A 21091-nucleotide genomic window follows, 5' to 3' on the forward strand; every position below is an offset into this window, starting at 1 on the left:
GATCTCTCAGCTCCGCGGCAAACAACAATTGACATCAAAGACTTCGGCACGTTTTAAGGTGCTGAACGCGCTAACTGACGAGTTACTGGTGGCGGCCACTCAAAGGTCAAACAATTTGCCGTCCGTTTCGCTATTTCCGAACGACGACCGATCGTTTTCGAGCTCTAGTGACAAGAGTGTGGCGTCGTCGGAAATACATGAACGCTGGACCAAAACAACTGTATCGGAAAAATTGTTGGAGTTCGAAGAGGTTTCGCGGGAAATTAGTAATGCCAGTTCGGAGATTGGAAAGCACTTACCGCCAATACCCTCATGTCTACGAGGAAGTACACCAAGCTGCGAGACTATTGGTGAATCATTGGTGTCTCCCGCAGAGATGATTGCAGAGGATGTAGTGGAAATCCATTTGTCGCCGGTTTCTGACGGTTTGGAAATCGCGCAGGGACAGGAGCCGTCGTGTATGCGAGTCGGCGAATTGGTTGTCGAAATGGTTCTACGTGACGATGTTGAAAGTGACGGCGACAAGCGAGATGAAGCCACTGCGAGCACTACAGAGGAAATAACATCAGTGCCAACAGCAGAGCCAATGCGTACCAAACGTCGTAGGCCGTTCCTATCGGCGTTGAGAAGGCGACTTCTCAAGATCGGTAGAAGTTTGTGTTGCTGGCGTTGCAAATAACGGTGGTACGCAGATGTAGGTAGCAAGCTGGATTGACTGTGCAAAGTGTCGTGTAAGATCGTTTCAAGAAATGTTGACCTGTAGTACTGCGGTTTGCACACCCGCATACGTCGTCGACAACCCTGTAATCAAGGCAGTTACCCTGTGTTTGATATTATCATGATGTATATTATGATATAGATTTTGCATAATTCTTGCAGAGCTTATTATTAATGTATTTGTATAAAAAAAAAATGATTTATGATGTATTTATGTATAGATATATCGTACATACGTAGGTAATGTGCCTATATACTCGTATTGAATTGTGTTATGTTTTTTAAATGTATAACAAACCTGTTCTGTGTTTTTGCGTAAAAAATAAAATTTACTTATTAAATAAACACTGGTTAATTCAATTGACCCGTGACAAGTGTACAAGATAAAACAATTCAAACATGATGATTCTAGTACTCTATAATAGTGTACTAGTGTATGTGTAAAATACATATCCCGTATATCCGTTAAAACAAGATAGTCGGCATTTTTGACATTATTATAGTGTACTATAAGAGAAATAATTATAGTGAATAAAAAAAGCTACAACTTACAACTTATAAGTGAAATTATATTGTAACGGCATGTCCACACCATTAATCATTACAGTATTTATATTTTACTATTTTAATATTCATAAATATAAAAATACCTGCATATAATAGATCCTGGACGGTTAGGAACGTGTTTGTCATCATATATTCGTTTCATATTATCGCATAAAAAACTTAATAGTTATAGATTTATTGTATAATTGTAATTGGCAATATTTTATTACACAGGAGGTTTTATTAGGTATAATTTCTTGCCATAATTACATAGATTTCCATCGTAACATAAAAGGTTATTCAGTATTACATAGAATTATAGGAAATTTTTTAATGGCGATTAATGTCACTAGGATGAAGATATTTTGATTCATTTTATAAAAATAAAGTTACTTAAAATATTTTATGAATCAACTGAGACTATTTGTCATTTTTATTTAAGAACAAATTACAACGAAAATATAATAATTATTGCATAAAACAAAAATGTTTATTTAAAGCATTTTAACTAACCTACCAACATTTCTAAAGTATTATTTTATAATTAAGTAACGTGTAGAAATAATTTGTAATATCCTTTTTTTTTTTTATTTCAGACAAATCATTAATTTATTAGTCTTATAAAAGTTTAAAATACCTAAAATATTGATAAGCATTAAGTAATTGAAATATAAATTACTAATTACTAAATAAGTTTAATTTATTATCATAAATATAATTATTATAAACAAAAAAAAAATCTCCTACGTGCTAAATATCATACACAACGCTATACATTTCTGTCCCTACCAAATACCTGAAATACCATTGCGTACAATACCTCTTATGTAATTTTGACTGACTTTGTAATCACACAAGTGATATTTCACTAATGATTCATAGCAGGTAATACTAGAGTGGATATTAATAAAATTTTAATTCACAAGACATTATTGTCATTTTTTTTGTACAGATAAAAAGAATGATAGGTGTGATGAAATAAAAACACTAATGTTGTTGACCTTTAAAATAATAGTGTATAGTGTATACATATATTTTGTTGTTTAAATATTTAATTATCTACATAAAATAAAAGATACAACGTATATTTGTAAACCATTGTTCTTTTTAAGTATTATAAATATATATAAAATATAAAAAAGAAAAAAAATTATAACAATGAGCAATTGTATTATACTTTATTTGTGTACTTAGTGTTTTTTTTTTTTTTTTTGCTACTAAAGTAAAATGCAAAAACAGGCTCAATAATATTTGTACAAAAATAATTTACTGTTAATGGATTACTGTTGTGAAGGAGGTTGAGGTTGAGGTACATAATTCATGACTTGTGGTAATGATTCGGATGGTGCACTGTGCCCTGGACCATACACTTGATTATAATTGGGAATGTTCTGCATGTTAGGTATTTGATATGGTGATTGTTCGTGTATCTGACCTCCAATATTTGATCTGGGCATCATGTGATTGGGATTAACTGGATACTGTGACCCAGTCATGTAATGTTCAACTGGTAAGGGTGCATAGTTGGTCATCATACCATTATACATTTGCATGTGTTGTGGATGCATTATATGCTGTGGTGACATAGTGGGAGGCTGTATAGGTTCAGTTTGTGGTTTGGAAGCATAACCTGCCACTGGGTCTTTCATGAATATGTTGTATAATTTTACTGCTTCTAAGAGTTCTGTACACAACTGTGTGAGTTGAGAATGTTTTTTATCGAGCTGTTCAAGTTGAGCTTCAATCATTGGCCCCATGGCATTTGCTTGTGCTTCCAATATGGACATTTCTTCAGTATCTGTACTGTCATCTTCTGGATTTGCTTCACGCAATAGCTGAAGCAAATTGTCAATTTTATTTTCATCAATTTCAACAGATTTATAATCTTCAGCAGAATGTTTGACTTTTGATTTCTTTGTATTAACTTCTTCAGATATATCCTTTGGACTTGATAAATCTGTTGTTACAAAATTTGCAGGAAAAAGACCTTCAGGATGTTTGTCAGTAAATCCTTTCCACCAATTAGGATCTGAAGAATCAAGAACATAGATTATATTTCCAGCAGAAAACGATAGTTCATTGTCTTCGGCTGCCTCAAAATCATATAAAGCTTTTACTTTTTTTAAATATGCTCTTCGGTCTGTTTCACCTGATTTTTTTTGTGCAGAACGTTCATTTTCCAATAAACTAAGTTCGATAGCTTTAGCTATATCATCAACTTCTTGTAATGATACTAAATCTTTTGATTTACCATTTTTTGAATGGTTTACATCTGAAGTCGATGAAAAGTCTACACCTTCTTGTTTTAATTTAGCATACAAAGATGGTATAAGATTCAACTGTGGATCATTTTTGAATTCATTTTCTGCCCATTTCTTTAATAATGATTTTAATCTATCTGCCACTTTTTGAGGTAAAGTTTTAACTAATAATTTACGGTATTCCTGTTCAAAATGTCTAGAAGCCACTTCAAGTAAAAAATTTTTTCCACAATTATTAACACAGGCATCAAAAAGTGTAATGGCCTGGAGTACAACATGTGGATCTTGGTTGTTGAGTCTTTTTATTATCGATTTCAAACAATCTTTAGAATTAACAGACGAAGCCCCCACTTTATCACATATTTCCATTATTAAAGCCCAATCTTCAGTTGTACTAGTACCACTTGTTGCTTTTTCGACATCAGCATCAAATGAAGACGATAACAAGAAGGATCCCATGTTAAGTATTGCTCTAAAATAAATAAATAAAACAATTAATAATATTCTTGACAGCACTGTTGGAATGTTTTTTTAGTGAATCATTGAGGATTTAAAACAAACTATTAATATGACTATTATATTTAAAAAACATTAGAATAGTGAAAAAAAATTAAAAACATTAATAAAATAGATACATGAAATTGTTCAGTATATTTTTCAATTTTTATGGTAAAAAACTTATTTTTAAAATAAATACAAATAATATATTACTACATGTAAATTAATTAAAACAAAAAAAAATCATTTAAATTATATGAAATATGTAAATTATAACTTTTTTTTATTCTTGTTCTCAAAGAGCTTTCTAATACCCTGTTAAATGTTTGTATTTATTATATTTATATATTCACATTTTTTTAATTAAGTCTGATTAATGAATATGTACTTTATAAATATATAAATTTGTTGTAAAAAAAATAACACAAAATTAATTTATTAAGTTCCATAAAATATTTTGTTATATAGTGAATTTTAGTAAATAGAAGTATATTATAATAATCTCTTATATTTAAAATAAAAACTTCATATCAATAATTGGTGGGTTTGTTAGTCTAAACCATTTTTTTTTTTATACATTTCTTTTTTTTTTTGAAACAAATGGTAACCTATGCATATAAAATTTAATGAGTCAAAATGAAATTTATTTGTAAGTAATTTTATAATAATATATAAGAATTTAAAAATGCATACAGAACTTTCAGTCTCAAAGACTATGGGTGTAATATTTGGAACTAATTAGTTTAATAATTTCCAAATCTATAAGGCTTTATACAAACATAAATCCATAACATATATAGATATTATTAGTACATTATAATTTATACATAAAATAAACATATATGTATCGTATTAAAAACCTTTAGATATACCTATGATTTTTAGCTAGGTAATTAGTTTATTGTAATTTAATTAATATTCCATTTTAACTTTCTTAGCGTTATTGGTAATGGGCAATAAGAATAAAATTTATTTTTATATTTAAACTTAGATTATCAATAACATACAGTAAAGTGTAATATTAAAATAAGAAAATACTTTTTTAATAGTCTAATAACCGATAAAAGTAAACCAAGGTACCAAAACAAATTATTACTAATAAAATTAACATCTATTAAACTTGCCAGTAAATCAACTTAAATAAGTATATTATACAAATTAAAGCTTATTATTAATACATATAATTATAATAAAACGTGTATTTTAACTGAAATTTAATAAGTATTGATATGTAGACTGTAAATGATGAATCTAAATATTAAAGCTAAAAATTGAGCATATAAAAACAGAGAAAACAGAAACAAGAAGCTTTACTCTATCCATATTGTGAAACACACGTTTATTATTATAAAAACTAGTAGAAGAAACACAGATATTACTAATACACTTGATACACATTACACAAAAAAAATCATCATCATTTAGTTAAATAATTAAAAATTTGTGGAAAGTCCGAAATAAAAAAATAAAACACAACAATGTAATATGACGATTTAGGAATCTAGTAAGTACTTGTTAATTTTTAAACATTGCTGACAAAATACTGATAACTACAAATCAGTTTTTTTTGTTCAAAGTGATTAATTCTACCATAAAGTTCTACTTACAAAATAAAAATTCTTTGTAGAAATGTCTGTAGTCAAGTCCCCGTGACTTATTCTCAGTTGACAATTACTCAAAAACGAATTCGTAGATGTTTCTATATATTTTTTTGTTTCTATTCGTTCAAGTAACAATATAAAATGTTAGTACTGAATGATTCAGCGTCTATTGTTTAATTATTAAGTATTGAGAATAATCAATTAAAAACTAAATACTTTGACAAAGGCGAGGCCAGGTATTATACTATTATGCATTTAATTTAATCGACATAATGATGATAACAACAATCATCTGATTACAGTGATTACACATCAAACGAGATAATGTAACTCGGTTGATGCGGTATAAACCACATTGGTACATTATTAACCTAAAAGTCTAAAATATTATTTTACAAAATATTGTTTATCGTATTATCAAAAATAATTAAACATTATACAGTATACACTTTTGGACTTTTGTTTATTTCAATATTGAACTATTCAGTATTCACTATTTCGCTATTCATTATTCAATTCGGTAGCCAGTAAGTACTCTGTTTTTTCTTTCTATTATTTAAATAAAAAAATAACGTTTTGTTCTTCTACAATTAGATTATTATAATTTATATAACAAACATATAAGTGAATTTTTTAAATTTATATATTTATAAAAAAATTTTTCATAGACTTAAGTAAATCGATTTTCAAGATGCCTGAAGGTGTTGATGAAGTTCCTACTATCGGCATTATTTATCCACCGCCGGAAGTAAGGAGTATCCTTTATTTGATGACATTTATTAAATTTATTTTATTTTTATTTTATAACAAACCTACTATGTTTAACTCAATTTACGGATTACACTATTGATTACGTATTATGTTTATTTTGACTATTTTAGATGTGTAAATGTCCAATAGTTAATATTATACTTTATAAGTTATCATTGTTTAATTTTTCCAAAAAATATGGTAAATAAAGAATTCTATCTGATAAATTATGGGAGCAATTGTGAAACTAATTTTAAAGATGTTATTACTAAGCTTTAATGTATGGAATATGTTTATAATTTATTGAATAGTTTCTTAACTATCTCTTAAACAAGATATTGTCGATAAAACTGCTAGTTTTGTAGCAAGAAATGGACCAGAATTTGAGTCACGTATTCGTCAAAATGAATTGGGTAATCCCAAATTTAATTTTCTTACCCAAGGTGATCCCTACCATGCATACTATGTACACAAAGTCAAAGACCTCAGAGAAAAAGCTGGTGAGAATTTTAATTGTGTTGTAATACTTAAATCACTTGTATACTTACTTTTTAATTTAATTTAGCACAAGAACCAACTTTACCACCTAAAGAAACAAAAAGCATGTCAACTGCTACTCAACTCAAACAACAAGAGCTTCTGAAACAAGTTCAGGAATCAATATTTGTACCTAAAGATCCACCAAAAGAATTTGAATTCATTGCAGATCCTCCATCAATATCAGCTCTTGACTTGTATGTATTTATAATAAACTACCAATAAACATTAACCAATATGTTTTGAAATTTCAGAGATATTGTAAAGCTTACAGCATTATTTGTTGCTCGTAATGGTAGACAGTTTTTAACCAATCTAATGGCAAGGGAACAACGTAACTTTCAGTTTGACTTTTTACGCCCACAACATTCACTATTTCAATATTTTACAAAGCTTCTTGAACAATACACCAAAGTGTTAATGCCTCCTAAAGATCTAATGAAGTGTTTAAAAGAAGAAAGTTATGATAGACAAAAAATTTTAGATGATATCAAATATCGTTCCGAATGGCAAAAACACCAAGATGCTTTACGTAGAAAAGAAGAACAGCTTATAGAAAAAGAAAGATGTAAGTTTTATTAAGATCTTACAGGTTTTTTATAATCTTATAAAATGCATACATTTTTTAGTGGCTTATGCTCAGATCGATTGGCATGATTTTGTTGTTGTCGAAACTGTTGACTTTCAATATGGTGAAATTGGAAATTTTCCTCCTCCAACTACTCCAGATCAAGTTGGTGTGCGTACATTGATGCAAGAACGTGTAGATAATGGAGAAGAAACTGTTGAAATGAGTGATGCTGAAGACGACATGCAGGTAGACAGTGACGATGAAATGGAAAAACGAGTTAATGGTAGGATGTATGCTCCAGAAAGTGAACTCAGAGTTCCAGGTGAAGAAAAATCTAGCAGAGACAACAACCAAGTAATATTTAAAATTTATAATTAAATGTGCAGTAAAACAATTTTGATACTATTTAATTTAAATATAAAAAAGGTTCAAGACATGGATGAATCATCTAGTGATGATGATGGTGATTTACCACCAGGTGTTTCAAGATCTGATAGTCGTTCTAACCAAATGGTTCAACCGGCTGTTCCAGAAAAAGTTATTGTGAAAAAGGGATACAATCCCAAACAAAGTAAGATTTAATTTACCTAACACAAAATATGTATATTAGTTGTACTACTATTGGGCTTTATTTTTACAGTTGTACGAGCACCAGTTAAAGCACCTCCTGAAGAATATTTAATATCTCCAATTACTGGTGAAAAGATACCTGCAAGTAAAGTTCAAGAACACATGAGAATTGGATTATTAGATCCTCGTTGGGTAGAACAACGAGACAAACATATTAGTGATAAGATGAACCAGGAATCAGTATATGCTCCAGGTAACTAGATACTTGACATAAAAATAGTGTATAATTTGTTTTTTAAATTATTATTTTATCCATTTAGGAGCTGCTATTGAGGCTAGTTTAAAACAGTTGGCTGAACGTCGTACTGATATTTTTGGTGTTGGTGTCGAAGAAACTGCCATTGGTAAAAAAATTGGAGAAGAAGAAAGTAGAAAAGACGATAAAGTAAAAAATTTATAAATAAATGTTCTATTCAAAAATGGATTTATATTTATATTTTTATAGGCTACATGGGATGGACACACTTCTAGTGTGGAAGCTGCAACTCGTGCAGCACGAGCTAATATCACCTTAGAAGATCAAATTCACCAAATTCATAAAGTGAAAGGTCTAATCCACGATGATGAAAAAGAAAAAATTGGTCCAAAACCTGTATCTGGTACAGTAACTATTTCTCATCCGCCTACTTCTCAAGCAGTTTCTGTACAAATGTCAATGGCTAGTAATATGCAAAATGCCATGATGCAACCACATGCTCCTAACATGATGCAATCACAACCTATGATGCTTGTTCAACAACAACAACAAATGATGGGTAAGTTAAAGAAATATAATTGATTAAAGACTGTCTACATATGTAATAGAATAATCTAATAATGTATTTTATTTGTGACTTAAATTTTTCATTGTTTCACATCTATAGTTGCAGGCAACTGCATATTATGAATGTTTAGTTCCTTTCATATATTTTAATGTTTGTCATATTTTGTAAGAACCAAGATTTTAGTTAAAAAGCTTTTTGATATACGTTTATAAGTAATATTTTATCTTTTTTAATTACTTATCGATATTAACATTATGTTTTCAGTCCCACAACCTCAAGCTTATCAAGTAATGCAGCCCCAAATGCCACCAAATCCATTTTTGGGAGCTGCTAGAGGAATGATGCAACCTCCATTACCACAGGGTCCAGTATGTATACATTAATGTTTTACCATTAAATAATTAAAAAATTTCTATTAATTATTGTATGTAAACTTTTAAATTAGCCTGGAATGAAGCATGTCATGGATGTTGCTGAGGATGAACCACTTATGAAAAAACAAAAGACTGAAGATTCTTTAGAACCTGAATTACAGTTCATGATGAAGTTTAATGTGAATTATTCATATTACTTTTTTAAAAACCAAGATCATCCACTAACTAATTATACATTTTAGGGTCCTGTTACGTTTAATGTCGGAACTCCTGTACTAACTGACAAACCAGAATGGGCACTCAATGGACAGATATTAAATATAACATTGCCACTACAGGAAACAGTATCTGTGATTAAGACAAAAATTCACGAGTTAACTGGAATGCCGCCTGGCAAACAAAAATTACAATGTGATGTATGCATTCAAGTCTTAACTATTATACAATATTCAAAAGTGATTAAAAAAATTGTTTTTAATGTTTGTCCTTTTTTTTTTAGGGATTGTTCTTCAAAGATTCTAATACGTTGGCTTACTATAACATAGGACCCGGTTCAACTATTCATTTACAATTGAAAGAACGTGGTGGTCGTAAAAAGTAATCATAAAGAAATGAAAAAAATTTTAAATCATTTTATTTACTATTGTAATATTTGATAACATTTAAATATATTTATTAGTTATTAATTGAATAAAATAAAACATGTGTAAAGTATCAACAACGCAATAGTGTAAAACCAGTTCTGTTTATATGTGTTAAGTACTTATTTTCTAATTGCAGATAGCACCTCTTTAATAATATAATTGTACCGCTTGACCATTGGAGTGTAAATCTAAAAATAACAACAATAAATTAGTATTATTTTTGTACAAATATATATCTTTAACTTACTTCGTTAGCATCTTTATGCGGAGAGCATGCTAACTTGGGAAGAGCAGCAGTGTTTACCACCGCTTGAAATGAATCAATAACGTCGCTGTTCTTACTCTGAACAAGTCCACGTTTAGCTTGATAAGCAGCACCTAGGACTGCAGAATTGGCAGCTTCCTAAAATTACCTCAAATATATAAACACAAACGTTTGATGAAAGGAAGAAAATACTTGTACTGACTTGAATATAAACTGGTGCGTTAAAAACGTCAGATAGAATTTGTAATATTGTAGTGTTGTTAGAAGCGCCTCCCGTGGCTATGATCCTCGTCTTGGAATCTGTTATATTATATATTTTTTTTAATACGGTGTTAATAATTATTCATACATCAAAATTTTACTTTTGTCACTTGTATATGTCAAAATATTAACATGATTTGTAGTATAATATTATCCGAACCTATGGTGTATCCTATTTGTTCGGCGTGCGCTCTCTTGGCTATGAACTGTCCCTCGACCAACGCTTTGATTTCGATCTCCCGGCTGGGAAACCTGTCTAAGGGCCCATCGTTTTTGTCAAAACGGTAGTCGCCCTGTATCCAAGGTATGATCTCTTGTTCGTCATAGTACAGGCCCAAGTATCCGAAATTTCCTCTCGGCGTTCTCTCTAACAACGTGTTGAAGTGGTCCCACGATTCGTTGGCGTAGTGATTTCTCAGTCTTTCGCGCGTTAACGAGCCATTTTTAAAGCTTAAAAAACAACTCGAAATTACGCTTGACCCTTCGCATAAATCAATACAATGTGTTCATAAGTGAAGTGTGTATAATTACCACAAGAGCGCCATGTACGCATCCCGGTTAATCGGGCTGACCAGGACATGTCCCTCTTCCAGACACCTGGGCTCATTGAGCGACAGGAACAGCGTGTCGCTGGTGCCAAGACTTATGGCGATGTCGTTGTCGCACAAGCACAAACCGGCCAACGACGCTGGATTGTCTCCGGTAAACGACACCACCCGGCACTCAGGATTGAACCCGAACCTCTCTACGTAATAATTGCTAATCGGCCCCAAATCGGTACCCGGCGGCACGGTCCGTCCCAGCTTCGAGCCCAGCCCCGGCGCGCACGCCTAAATTCCGAACACGACCATAGATATACAGCTATGCGGTGTGAAAAATTACAGGTATCGTCAAATTATTTACTTCCAAGCACTCAGCCGACCATTCCTTGGTCTTGATGTCTAACAGATTCATTCCCGAACCATCGGACCAATCGATCGGGGCGTATGCGCCAAGAAATAGCGAACAACCGAAACTGCTCACAAGCGATATCCTCTAGAATAGTATAAAACACAATATTAAATTAATTTAGGAGGTCGATTGGACAACTGAGAAAAAGGTCTTACTTCTGTGTTCTGATAGGCTCCCGGTTTGTTTTCGGCCATTTTGGCGATTTGCGGTCCGGAAAACCTCTCATACGCCTTCGATCCGGTGATGTCAGCCAGTCGCTATAAAATAATAAATAGACGGCATATATGAGTAAACAATATTATTAGTTTTCTAAGTATCTATAGTTGTTTTATCAAAATCTTAGTAAAATACCTATACAATAGTTACAAAAATTGTATTAATACGAAAAACAATCGTAGCAAGTTAAAAGATATTTTGATTTTAGAATAAGATGCATAATGTACCTAATACACGGGCTACTAGATATTATACTTCTATAATGATATAAACATACATCCTACCTGTGGTCCTCCTACAGTATCCTCGAGGTGCATACATTGTTTCGTGGTGCTGGAATCCATCCACACTGGTGAATTGACCACGGAAAAACAAGACGCTAATTGCATGTGCAAAAATCCGGTGGGGTTTAAAGTTTGCAGCGTCTTTTCAGCACCGATAGTCCAGTAGACCGTGCCGTGTTGCTGCAGGCGATAATATGTCAAAATGTCAATTGTATAAAATATAACTAATTCAGTTTGATTCGCAAAACAATTAAATTAAGTAAAAAAGTCGAAATGTTATCGCTATTTTTTCCTCGTATTTAAACCGTTTGAAAATCAAATTGTAGATTTATACCGAATGTTATTTAAATAGTTATACTATTTAAAAATAACTATGTTATACATAGTTAATTTCGTTTAAGAATTTTATATAGTAATACATATTATTTTGAATAGAAATCTTTAGCGCAATGTTATTGTGAAGGAGGGGGAATGTTAATTGGTGTTTTCAACCGATAACAATATACATTGCTTACAAATTACATTATAGAATTTCACGACACTTAATCGCGGATTAGTTCATTCATCATTGAAATCACTTAAATTCGGTACTACATTTCATGGTTTTACCCATTATTCCGAATCTTAATTAGCCGACAAGTAATTTACTGGTCTTATAATATTTTGAAAACGTTTAGGTACATTTCGGCGACATTCTAGTTCACCAAGGTCTCAGTTTGTCAACAAATATACTGCTGGTTCCATGAACTTTTAACATTTCAGATTTAATCTATCGATTTTATAATGATATATATTTGTGAGTATACGTGTACAAGATAAGAAGAAGAAAAATGCTTAAATTATCAACTTTGATGGTGGTTTTGAATAGCAAATTGGATCAATTCTGTATTTTAGAGAGAGAAAAAAATTAAAAAATTTTATTACATTTTGTATAACTAAGAAAAACTGACAAAATATTAATAAAAAACAAAAATATTTTAGCTAAACAAATTTTTAATACAATTGATTTCTTTATTTTGTTATAATTTAAAAACGAATAATTTCAGAAATTTAAAATTTTCACCAAGTTCATATTATCATTTTTGTGTACAATATATTGTATACATCTTTTAAAGCGACCTGAACGGCAACTAGTTTTTATCGGTAGCGCGCAGGTCACACATATCATTGTTTTCCCTAATAATCAACCACTAGTAGTATAAACACAAAACAACATCATGCCCGTGCAAAGAAGTAGGCCGCCTGGGTCGATTCTAAACGTAAATGAACATAGATTTATTCTAATACATATTTTGTAATAATACATACATACTACATACATATATATGTGTGTGTGTGTATGTACACTGGCATATGGGACTACAGAATCAGATATTTGAGCTGAAATCTGCTGAACCAGCGATTTCCACCCTGCTATTGGACATAAAAGCAATTGCCTTGATCATGGCCCACCGCCCACCTGGCAGTTGGGTAGATACATATAGGCAGAACTACTTTTCGTAACGAGCTTATAGCAGTACTAAGTATTATACAGTAATTTGTAATTTACATAACAGATAAATATTTTTTTATTTATTTCTATTAAAAAGTAAAATTAATTTTTAAGATAATTTAAAGTTAAAATTTTTGTGAAGTTGGTCTGCGACTATAGATTTTTGATATTTTTTAATTGTTAAATTAACAATTTATGAAGAGCTTTGTAATTTTCAAAAAAATAATTTTTATTCGAAATAAATATAAAAAAGTTATATCTATAAATAGTTAAATACGTCAAAATATTTTAATAATTTTGTTCTTAATGAAATAGTTTGTGAAAATTCAAAGTATCTGCGATAATTTGTTTTAGAGTTCCATTTGAACAAAATCGGTTTTGTGTGAAATTCCCGTTTTTCCTTAATTTTTTATTTATTTTTCTTGATTGTAGAACAAATACTGGTAATTTTTAAGTTTGAATTTTTTAAACTCTTAAGTACAAAGTTAATCTAATTTAATATCCAAAACCACCCCTATTTTTTTTTTTTAATCAAAGCATTTTATTGACAATTTACTGTATACTTGTCGACAAAAAAAAACAAATATATCATTGTAAAATCAACGCATTCATCGCTAGTGTTGAAGCCAGACAATTTTTTATAGACATTTGAACAACTATAAATGGAAAAACTGACAATTATAAGAAATCTAGAATTAATGAAGAAAAAACAAATAACAAATGTGTACATGGACAGAACGAACAAGACCCAAAAACCGGCGCCCTTTATTAGAAAATCATCATCTTTCACAAATTGCCAGTTGAAAAAAGGGAAACGGAATGAGCCAACTATATCTTTTTATAAAAATTAGCACACGCGAAAGCAACCGTTTCGAATTTTCACTAATTTAAAGTAAAGTAAATTTTTTATGTATGAAATGCTAAGGAAATGGATTATAAATTTATAGGTAAAAATGGATGGTAGTAGTCATTTTGTGCTACTAGTCTTCTTGTAACTATATGACGTCTAGCGTCCAGAGACAATTTTTCATTTTATTTCGGGGATTTTCATGCCGTTTACCAGTATTTAATATACCTATTACCGATAACTTAAATTTAAAAATGAATATGAGATGAAAAATAAAAATAACTTTTAGTAATAACTTATAAGTTAAACTTAAATAATATTCATAGAAAATTCGGAAGTTTACCATCTATTTATCAAAATATCCATTTCATACAGTTTAAATATATTTATATTATTATTATTTATTAATTACCAGCTACAATGGTCACTGTGTTTTTTTTTTTAATTTATATAGACCACGTGTTGGTCATAACACTCATAACACTCATAATTCCTAATAAAATATAGTATTTTTATTGTAGGATTATCGATTACCTATACACTTTATTACTTTAAACATTTAGAGAAAAGAGAAAAACCTTTACCTGTCCAGAACCAGAAACCGCGGCAACAGTACTCAAATCGGCACCGCACACTTGTAACCGGTCCAATAATACATCCAAGGCTTTGACCCACATAACCGTTGGCGCTGTCACCTCACGGTGCTGTCTGTCTTTGCCCTTAATCACACCACCGTGAGTCCGGAACTCCTGGAGCTCCGTGTCGAAATGAACTGTGGCCTCGAAGATCTTATGCAGATCATCGTCAACGATAACTCCTTTCAACTACGTTAAATGTTTTAATTTTTATATATAGTCTGATTTTCAAGTAGTATATATTATATAGGTTATAGGTCCCCAGACATTTTTCTAGAGAGGGGGGGAACAAAATTAATTTTAAAAAAATAAATGAAGATTTTTTTATACATTCTAGTTATAAAACATTGTTTTTCATCATTATTACATTACATTTTTACAATTACGTTACAAATTTAAAATTCTAAGGGGGGGGCAAGTACCCTGTCTTGTCCCCCTTGGGGACGCCCATGTTATAGGTATCTTAAATATATTTTAAATTTATCCATACCGATCGACGGTTTTTGAGTATAATAAAGCAGTAGCATAAATTAGAAAAGTCTCAAAGATTGCCAAATTAGCCAAGATAATAAGAAAATCTATTTAGATATTTTATTCTTATTCACTTAGAATTATTTACTTTAACTGAAATAATGAGGTTCATAGTACATACGTCGAACACGATTACCATGCATGTATTGATATAAGTGTTGAACTATTCAAGTATTTCCTAAGTACAATTAGGAAACAGTAATAACTAATAACTGATGGAAAATAACTAAATGTATTATTATTATCATTATTGGCGCAACTAGAGATGAATAATATATGAAATATTTATAAGTTTAATTACTATTTAATTATAGAGAATTTTTTTTTCAAATAAGCACTTAGTAAAAATGTGATGTGTAAAATGGCCATAATGGCCCACCACTATTTTAACTACTAAACTGTAGTAGAATAGCCTATGGGTAATATCATTCTTTGTAATTTATAAATATAGTGTTGTATACTCATGTATACAAAAACATATAAAGATTACAATTTTGAAAATTGTATAATATTTATTTTTTCTTTCAATTTATGAACATTTTAGGTTAAGTAATGTTGTCACGTATGACTAACCACTCGTATTGTTTATATAGCTATATACATAAAACATATTTGTATTAGAAGTGCTAATAAAGCAAATATCGACCACTGAACCAATGTTACCCAGGTTCAACAAAAAAATTAATTTATAAATGAAGCGCTAAAGTATTATACAATTAAAATATGATAAAAACTAACAAGAGAACACATACAACTTTCTTAGCTTTCATTTTAATAATAGGTCAATTTACTCCAACATTTAAGCTAACAACTTATAACCTACATTTTGATATTTTATGTTTTAGTAAGACAAAGTCACACATATGGGTACGACTTCTTCCACCATTAAAATGTTAACAGTTCTGTGACGTACTAACGAGGGAAGTCACCCATTACAGCAATCAATTTCTAAGTTTAGCCTTCCCCTTAATTAAATAAAAATAGATAAATACGCCACACTTATACAACTGATTTTATTTTTAAGAGTGAACGTGCGATGGTAGATTTTGAAAACTAATTATTTAAGTGAAAAACGTTTTGTTTTTAAAAATGAATTTTATAATAATACAATGATAAATTATCTCAGAAATTTCAAAAAAAAAATTTAATGTTGTCTACTTTTATATTATCTGATGTTTTAGTGTTTAATATTTAATTATTCAAGTATCCATAAATTTATAACTAACGTTGGTGAAGGTCAAAACAGGTCAATTATGATATATTGATATATTATTATAAAATACGTTATCTAAATTAGTAAACATTTAGCCATTTAGGTTATTACGAACTTAATTTTAAAATAACCGATAGGATTATTGTATAACATTATTCATACATACATCAACAGGTTAGGTAAGGTATACATCATGGTATACGTACAGGCATTATCATTACTTGTATTAATTAAATTTAAAAAATACACATGTACAACAATATATATTGTATATTTGTATGTAGAATTTATTTTATCATTATTGATAAATACAATTTATGCAACAATATTATATCATTGCAATAACATAAAATTGGTATTAAAAACCAATTTAATAATGTATCTTTATAAATAACTTATATACTTGATCTCATGATGTATGACTAGATTAAAATCCTATCGAAACAGATTATACCATTATGCCAAATGGCATATTTTATGCAATTATACCCACATGTATTTTGTAAAAAATGAATATTAACAATAAATTGACAGTACAACTGCAATAGGTATTCTGAAAACGTTTTAGATGGACCGATTATAAACATTTATAAATATTAATTTTACAGCCTAAAAATCTCGTATATTGTAACCGCACCCAAAATCCCCAAATTTATTCAAGAAAAAAACTTGTAATACATAAAAAAATATTAGGTAGTCAAGACCCACGTGTATGCCGATTTACCCACGCACCTACCTATATATTCATGGTCACGCGATATTTGGAAATGGTTTATTGACTACAAAATTATTTGTAGACGATATATAAGTAAAATAAGTAAATCATTATTTTAAAATGTAATTTATTTGTAGAAGTATAATACCTGTTGCGTACTGAAGTCCAGTCCCAAGTACGTGATAGGCATCATGACGTCGGTCGGCGTCGGGAACGTGTCTCGGTAGTAACGGCAAAGTTGGCCGTCTGTCGACGGTTCGCTCGTCATCGCCGTTGCCGCCTCTTCCTTCTCCAATAAGCGAGGACGGCGACCAACTCGGTAATAAGACAATGACAGCCACGGCGGTGTTATTATAAGTATTATCTCTTCGGCAGATCAGACGTTTCGTTGGAACGGCTGTCGGAAAACGAAAGATATCGTTGTATATATTAAACTAATTCAAATAATTTGAAATTATTTAACAATTATTATAATTATGATTAAATAAATCTAAGGAATAAACTAATACCATTGAGATTGAAATTTGAACACTTTGCGGCCGAAAAACATAAACTAATTGTCAAACTATTATTGTAAGTTCGACGTAAAGTTAACTTATTAGTTATTTCTCTTACTAAATGTAATTACTTGATTTTAATAACACTTGTATACGATGTATTGGCGTGATTTAAAATCGTTATTGTGACAATGTTATACCAATAATACTGTATGTATATTGTATATTATACACGTGCGATTTAATGATTATAATTTATAAGCTATTCCAATATTGCTGTAGCAGTTTATAAGTGATTTACCTACCTCAGTATTATGGTCTATAATAAAATATAATATATACGTGAGTTATGATAGCGGTCAGCGAGTACCTTTTTATATATCTACCTAACTGCCTTTAATTTACCTACCTGTATTATAATAATACTGTATTACTGTAACTTGTGCACGTTATATACCATGTACAACCGTAAAAAAATCGTGACCCGCAGGATTACGATTATTAAAATACTATAAAAACGACACTATTGTATACTGCAGCATATATCGACAATCGAGATGCAGGTGAGCGATATTCGTTCACGGTGAAGTAGGTACCTTAAAAATTCGTTTGCGTTGGCGTTGTTGACGCGTGGAAGAGAAGTCGAGACCAAGAGAGAGAGAAATAGTAAACGTTTTTCGGACCGTGACGTGTGCGTCCGATGGCCGTGATTTCCAACGTTCTCGACTCTCCTCCAACCATCGCCTCTGCAGAGTCACGGTCTGACCACGACGTATCGTTCCAAACCTTAGTCATCATCATCATTATTATTATTACTAAAATGGTGGATAATAGTACACTACGCGACACGAAAGTACACCACAATTATCAGTATCAAAAATAAAAACAAATAAATACCTATATCATTTTCACACTAACTCTTGCATAAAATTTTAGAATAAATTATAATACCGTTTCCAAAGAAGTTTGATAAAAATCAGAGTTTTGTCGATTCGATTACTATATCCTCATAATGAAATCGTGCAGGGATGTATAATCACACTACAGATCAAAATTGGTATTTATAATATAATAATCATTTGGCGTTAGCTCAACCAGAGGGGGTGCAATTGCATTGCATTTGTCCACCTTACCAATAATACAAAACAGAACAAAACGTGCCAAGACATTCTAAATTTCAAAAATATAAACAAAGTAAATATAGTTCTATTATACATAAGGTGTGGAGTGGTCACTGTTATAAATGTGTTAAATTTTAATTCAATGATATATCATTGGACGAGAAAAATACGATTCTAAGCGAAGACGATCTGTCAGCCCATATCAATAAGTATATTTCATAATATTTATCTATTTGATATCTAAAGCTATTAAAGTCATTTATTTTACTTTTAGTATTACAGTAAGTTGATATATTTTTTTCTAGAAATGTTACATTTATTTAATTTTATAGTATTTATTAAGTATAATAATATACAATAATATATATATATATATATATATATATATACTTATATCAAATTTTATCAGCTTATGTTATCTATATAACTTATAATTATATAACATCTTTCTGTAAATACCGTAAAAAATTAATACAGATTTATAGTATAAATAGATAAAATCTTAAAATAATTTAAAAATGCCATTTTGTTTAGTGAAATTCTTAGTAGGTAATATAATATACGTAAAATTTCTAATACCCCATGAATAAAGTTTTTAAATTATATAAAACAATTATCATTGTTATTTATTGTTTAAATAAATGATTTCGTCCAAATTTAAACTTAAAATGTCCATAAAAAAGTCTTGCTTTTTAAAAATTATACATATAGATAAAATAATAACTTATACGAGATCTTATAATACATTTTCAAGAGTTATGATCTATCAAATATTTTTTTATTAACATTTATAGAAAAAAATTAATAATTTCTTATGTCTAAGAATAGCTCAAAAAGAGTCAAAATTATAACATCTATAGAAAATAATAATATAATCATTTTTTAATAATTTCAATTATATACACAGCTATTCACTTAAGAATTACAACAAAAAACTAAAAATCGTTTGGGAAAAAAATCATTATTTTAAGAATATTCAACTTCAGAAAATTGTTTACTTTAAATTCTCATAAAAATTAATTTTACTTTTCAGTAAATTTTTTTTTTTTTTTTTAATATACTTTGAAAAACGTACTAAGAACCTTGTAATAAATTTTCAAATCTTAGTTATAATCAGAACGTTTTTTATGAATTTATAATTACAAAATAATTTGTAATTTAGAGGTTTTGATGAATTTTTTTTAAAATTTAAAATTAAAATTCTCTTTATTCAATAGTAGTATAGTACACACCTTAGATGGATAAGTCCTAATAGAACGTCTATATTATATATATACTTATTTAGGTAACACTTAGATAATAGATTCTTTTTTCCCTAACGGATTCTGCACTAAATATCGATTTGTGAAACCACCTTATTGTATCTGGAGGCACCTAATTGGCCATATTAACTCTTAAGTACCATTATATAAATAATAATAAATAAAAAAAGTAAAAAAATTAATACAAAAACAAATATAAAGATTATCAATTTTAAATTTTTAACATTTCAATACGAATAGAAAATCTAAAAACTGTTGATCTCGAATTCGCAGAACTGTATCTATTATCAATCATAATATTCATTATGTACCTACTCGCAATGTAAGAATTAAAAATTGTTTATTGTTTTATTTTATTAACTTTTTAATTTCATCTATTTAATATACAAGTACTTGTTACCGAAATAAAAGTAGGTAATCTCAAGATTGGTTTTTAAGAAAAATTGATGCTTAAAAATTTAATAAAACCAATATCAATTACTTAATAGTAAACTTTTGCATTGAAATTTAATCAATTTTCAGTTATATTATCGAATTACATGATAAACCAGGTGCATAATATATAAAATCATTGTTTTCGAATCTTTTAGTTCTATAATACTATAACCTATACGTATACTACTGAACAGTAGGTATATATTATTCCATAAGTCCCAATTCTATTATTTTTAGTTTTCGATTACATGGACTCTGCTCACATCTAACATCACCTGGTAATGCAATTCTAGTTATATTACTCTATTTTTCTATAGTTGATACTCGATAAACACATAAATAAAACTATAGTACCTGATCGTGTCGCCAACATTTCATCCAAATAATAAGTAGTTCGTTAAAGACATAAATTTATATGATATTCTTGATTAAATTATAAAACAAGAAATTTTAAGTTTCAAAAAATAAAGTTA

The 21091-nt window shown here is 29.5% G+C and overlaps 3 protein-coding genes across 6 annotated transcripts; 1 reads left to right on the forward strand and 2 right to left on the reverse strand.

Annotated features, from left to right (window-relative positions):
* Nucleotides 1-2458: 2458 nt before the first annotated feature.
* On the reverse strand, nucleotides 2459-5793 carry LOC112603848 (signal transducing adapter molecule 1). The gene is made up of 2 exons (XM_025352631.1): nucleotides 5630-5793; nucleotides 2459-3996 (listed from the first exon to the last, which is right to left on the reverse strand). The coding sequence occupies exon 2, from the start codon at nucleotides 3981-3983 to the stop codon at nucleotides 2544-2546; it is 1440 nt and encodes a 479-aa protein (XP_025208416.1). The 5' UTR covers nucleotides 3984-3996; nucleotides 5630-5793; the 3' UTR covers nucleotides 2459-2543.
* Nucleotides 5794-6048: 255 nt separating this feature from the next.
* On the forward strand, nucleotides 6049-9998 carry LOC112603845 (splicing factor 3A subunit 1). 2 transcript variants are annotated; one of them, XM_025352626.1, is made up of 14 exons: nucleotides 6049-6150; nucleotides 6292-6378; nucleotides 6709-6873; nucleotides 6939-7107; nucleotides 7165-7478; nucleotides 7540-7835; nucleotides 7908-8052; nucleotides 8122-8304; nucleotides 8372-8496; nucleotides 8557-8866; nucleotides 9140-9243; nucleotides 9321-9428; nucleotides 9492-9665; nucleotides 9749-9850. In XM_025352626.1, the coding sequence occupies exons 2-14, from the start codon at nucleotides 6315-6317 to the stop codon at nucleotides 9848-9850; spliced, it is 2259 nt and encodes a 752-aa protein (XP_025208411.1). In that variant the 5' UTR covers nucleotides 6049-6150; nucleotides 6292-6314. The 2 variants fall into 2 exon arrangements, with proteins under 2 accessions (XP_025208411.1, XP_025208412.1); XM_025352627.1 differs by lacking the exon at nucleotides 6049-6150 and having other exon boundaries at nucleotides 6315-6378; nucleotides 9749-9998.
* On the reverse strand, nucleotides 9902-21074 carry LOC112603846 (xylulose kinase). 3 transcript variants are annotated; one of them, XM_025352628.1, is made up of 11 exons: nucleotides 20973-21074; nucleotides 17452-17700; nucleotides 14794-15033; nucleotides 11871-12050; nucleotides 11526-11627; nucleotides 11323-11454; nucleotides 10951-11249; nucleotides 10580-10869; nucleotides 10361-10458; nucleotides 10141-10296; nucleotides 9902-10081 (listed from the first exon to the last, which is right to left on the reverse strand). In XM_025352628.1, the coding sequence occupies exons 2-11, from the start codon at nucleotides 17569-17571 to the stop codon at nucleotides 10013-10015; spliced, it is 1686 nt and encodes a 561-aa protein (XP_025208413.1). In that variant the 5' UTR covers nucleotides 17572-17700; nucleotides 20973-21074; the 3' UTR covers nucleotides 9902-10012. The 3 variants fall into 3 exon arrangements, with proteins under 3 accessions (XP_025208413.1, XP_025208415.1, XP_025208414.1); XM_025352630.1 differs by lacking the exon at nucleotides 20973-21074 and adding an exon at nucleotides 18397-18507; XM_025352629.1 differs by lacking the exon at nucleotides 20973-21074 and adding an exon at nucleotides 18210-18313.
* Between the last annotated feature and the right edge of the window lie 17 nt (nucleotides 21075-21091).

The sequence above is a fragment of the Melanaphis sacchari genome, unplaced genomic scaffold, assembly GCF_002803265.2.
Source record: "Melanaphis sacchari strain LSU unplaced genomic scaffold, SCAv2.0 Contig111_pilon_pilon, whole genome shotgun sequence".
Classification (NCBI taxonomy): domain Eukaryota; kingdom Metazoa; phylum Arthropoda; class Insecta; order Hemiptera; family Aphididae; genus Melanaphis; species Melanaphis sacchari.